Source organism: Ochlerotatus camptorhynchus, unplaced genomic scaffold (assembly GCF_037179485.1).
Source record: "Ochlerotatus camptorhynchus isolate MF236.1 unplaced genomic scaffold, CSIRO-AGI_Acam_v1.1 ptg000579l, whole genome shotgun sequence".
In the NCBI taxonomy this organism is placed as follows: Eukaryota; Metazoa; Arthropoda; class Insecta; order Diptera; family Culicidae; genus Ochlerotatus; species Ochlerotatus camptorhynchus.
The window spans coordinates 164,623-167,372 of record NW_027041059.1 but is presented as its reverse complement, the minus strand read 5'-3'; the positions used below and the strand labels follow the sequence as shown (position 1 = coordinate 167,372).

Sequence of the window (2,750 nt, the reverse complement as noted above, 5' to 3'; positions counted from 1 at the left end):
TTTATACAGAAAGAACTTTTAGTTCTTTCAGAAAATCAAAAATGTGGATATGAAAAAATAGAAAAGAAAAAAAAAACATTCAAAAATGCGCTCGTGGTCTAACTAGAGGTTCATTCATCTCCTGACTCATCGTTATGATGCAGCGGTGGAAGTGTAGGGTATGTACTGTGTCGTAAAGGCGGGTTATTCCGCGTGGGTGATAATTCCGCGTACTTGACAATCCGTTCGATTTTATGCAAATTGCTCATTTTATGTGCATGGAAATTCGTGTAAAATTACAAAATAATTTTAACTGAGTAATGTCAGCTCATGATAATGATAATGATAATTTTGTCCTTTTTGGCAAGTAATATTACAACATATTTGCGACACGATTGACGTGCATCCACTTTGATGTGATATTAAAATTATTGTTGGCTGTGCATTTGACCAGGACAATATAATTACAATAGGGTTAATTGTCAACAATATAATCTTTTGTATTTGATTGATGTTTTATTGTAATGTTATGGTTATTTTTATCTGGGTTCTCTTGTAACAGAGTCAACTCACGAAATCTTTTTGCAAAACTGAACATTACTAACGTGGCAAAAGAACGTAAGAATTCCATTAGAACTCTTATACATTTTAGCCACAAGAAATAGTATTATGAAAAATAATGTTGACAAAAAAATAATAAAACGAAGCAGACTGGAACCGAACCATGAAAGTTGACATTACGGGGCCTGTGTGTTGACCGCTCGTCTTTCAATGCGTGGAAAAATGAAATGGTTAAAGGCGTACAAGAGGTACCTCATGTTGGACGAAAATCATCCATAAGGCACGCTTATGAAATGCATGTGTTGTTCATAAGTCAAGAAATTCTTAAGTTTATTTGGCTCAGTGTAGCGTAAAAATCTGGATTGAAACACTATTCTTAAAAACATAAAACCCAAATATACGATTTTGGTGTTGTTAAAGCAATGCGAAGTGATTTCAATACACTCCACTATAAAAACGTTTGTCAGCTCCACATTTAGATAGTCCGTTTGGTTGTGCTTCGCCAGTCTGTGTTTACTATACCGTCTCTATCTAAAGCCAACATTAAATGATTGATTTAATGTCTCCGTTGGTTTTTTACAACTCCTTATAATAGATTATCACGTAGATGTTTTTATTATTCTAGAAAGATTTTGTTCATAGGAACTTTAAGAAAAATTTTGTTAGTGATGTCTCTGAAAATATAACCAAATGTATCTTCATAGGCTCCGCACAACTCCGTGAACATTAGTCGCCAATTTTCATTTAAGATCCTATTCATAGTATCACCTAAAATGAAACAGAACATATTATAAAAAGCTTCAGGCAACTGTGAAATGTTCATAATTTACCTAATACTTTTTCACCATTGAACAGATTACCGAAGTGCAGCGACATAAATTGGGGCTCTTCAAATTTCACATTGTATTTTTTTATGCGCATGTATGTTTCATCTCTACTTTTTACCAGCTCACCAAATGCTTCGTGTTTTGTTCGGAGTCCATGAATCGTTACATTTGAGATACCTTGACCAACCACTGGCAACAACAAAACACGTCCGTCCATTTTGTAATCTCCGTAAAACTCTAAAAAAGGGGTCACAGCTTCGGCTTTCATGATGTAGTTATCGTTATCGAATCTGAAATTATTCAATATTCACATAAAACCAGTACGAATGCATTACTAATGCGTACTTGAACATGGTTAAAGATGAATCCGCTAAGTGGCTCAATCTGACATTTTTAAAGTCCTGTTTGAGATTAATCGAGGACTGGGATCCGTGTTCTATCGACAGCGCGTTAATTGTTAGAGGGTCAATGGGAAGAATTCCTAACTCGGGCATACCGTTCTTCATATACTTTAGAGCTCCATTAATAGCATTGATCGTACAGGCCGAATCTTTCCGCTTGCACCGTTGAAATGAAGAAGCTGTTGGTTTGAACAATGTTATGTTTTAATATTTTAATGCTTGACAATAAAAATGAAATTTTTTTTAAGTGAACTAGATATTTATAAATGTAAAATTGGCCAATTTTTTTTTTTTGACGTAGAACTACGTCTTTGTCGACTATACTGAGGTGCAAATCAAAAAATATGTGTGGTGAAATAGTGTTAGGTTTTGAACGCTTGTAACTTTGTCATTTATAGATGAAATTAAAATCCAAATACGCCAATCGATAGGATATAACTTAACGAATCTGCTAAAATAAATACTTTTCCTATTTCTAATAAAAAAAAAACTTTAGAAAAATGCACAAATGTAATTTTATCACTGTTTTCATGAACTAAACGTTTTCCCCAAACCCAGTCATCATAAACGAATACCAATTGGTTGCACATCATTCTGCTTGAACCTGAAAAGATATAAAACAGCGCTGCTGTCGTGCCACTGCTCATTACCGCTTCGGACGGCGTGGCACTTGGTCCTGCAGCAACCAGGACCAAGTCAGCGGATAAAAGATGGATCACGGCGTGACCACCAAATGGGAAATTATGTATGTAAATCCCCCCCCCCCCTCCCCTTATGTATGTAAACCCCCCCCTAAAAAACAACAACAACCCGGAAAAGACATGGTATTTGACGATCACTTTTTCCGGGAAATAAATTTTAAGCAAAACCACAATTATTAATATAAACAAAAGTTTTTCCGTTAATTCCCGCACCAAAACTTTCAAATTTCTGAAAAAAAAAATTTAAGGCATATGCGATGATATTATGTTGGTGAATTACA

General features: G+C 34.9%; 1 protein-coding gene across 1 annotated transcript; it reads right to left on the bottom strand.

Moving 5' to 3' along the window:
- Positions 1-213: 213 nt before the first annotated feature.
- On the bottom strand, positions 214-1,947 carry LOC135713803 (protein takeout-like). The gene is made up of 3 exons (XM_065237038.1): positions 1,713-1,947; positions 1,371-1,657; positions 214-1,308 (listed from the first exon to the last, which is right to left on the bottom strand). Exons 1-3 carry the CDS (start codon positions 1,871-1,873, stop codon positions 1,157-1,159), a joined length of 600 nt encoding a protein of 199 aa, XP_065093110.1. The 5' UTR covers positions 1,874-1,947; the 3' UTR covers positions 214-1,156.
- Positions 1,948-2,750: the final 803 nt, after the last annotated feature.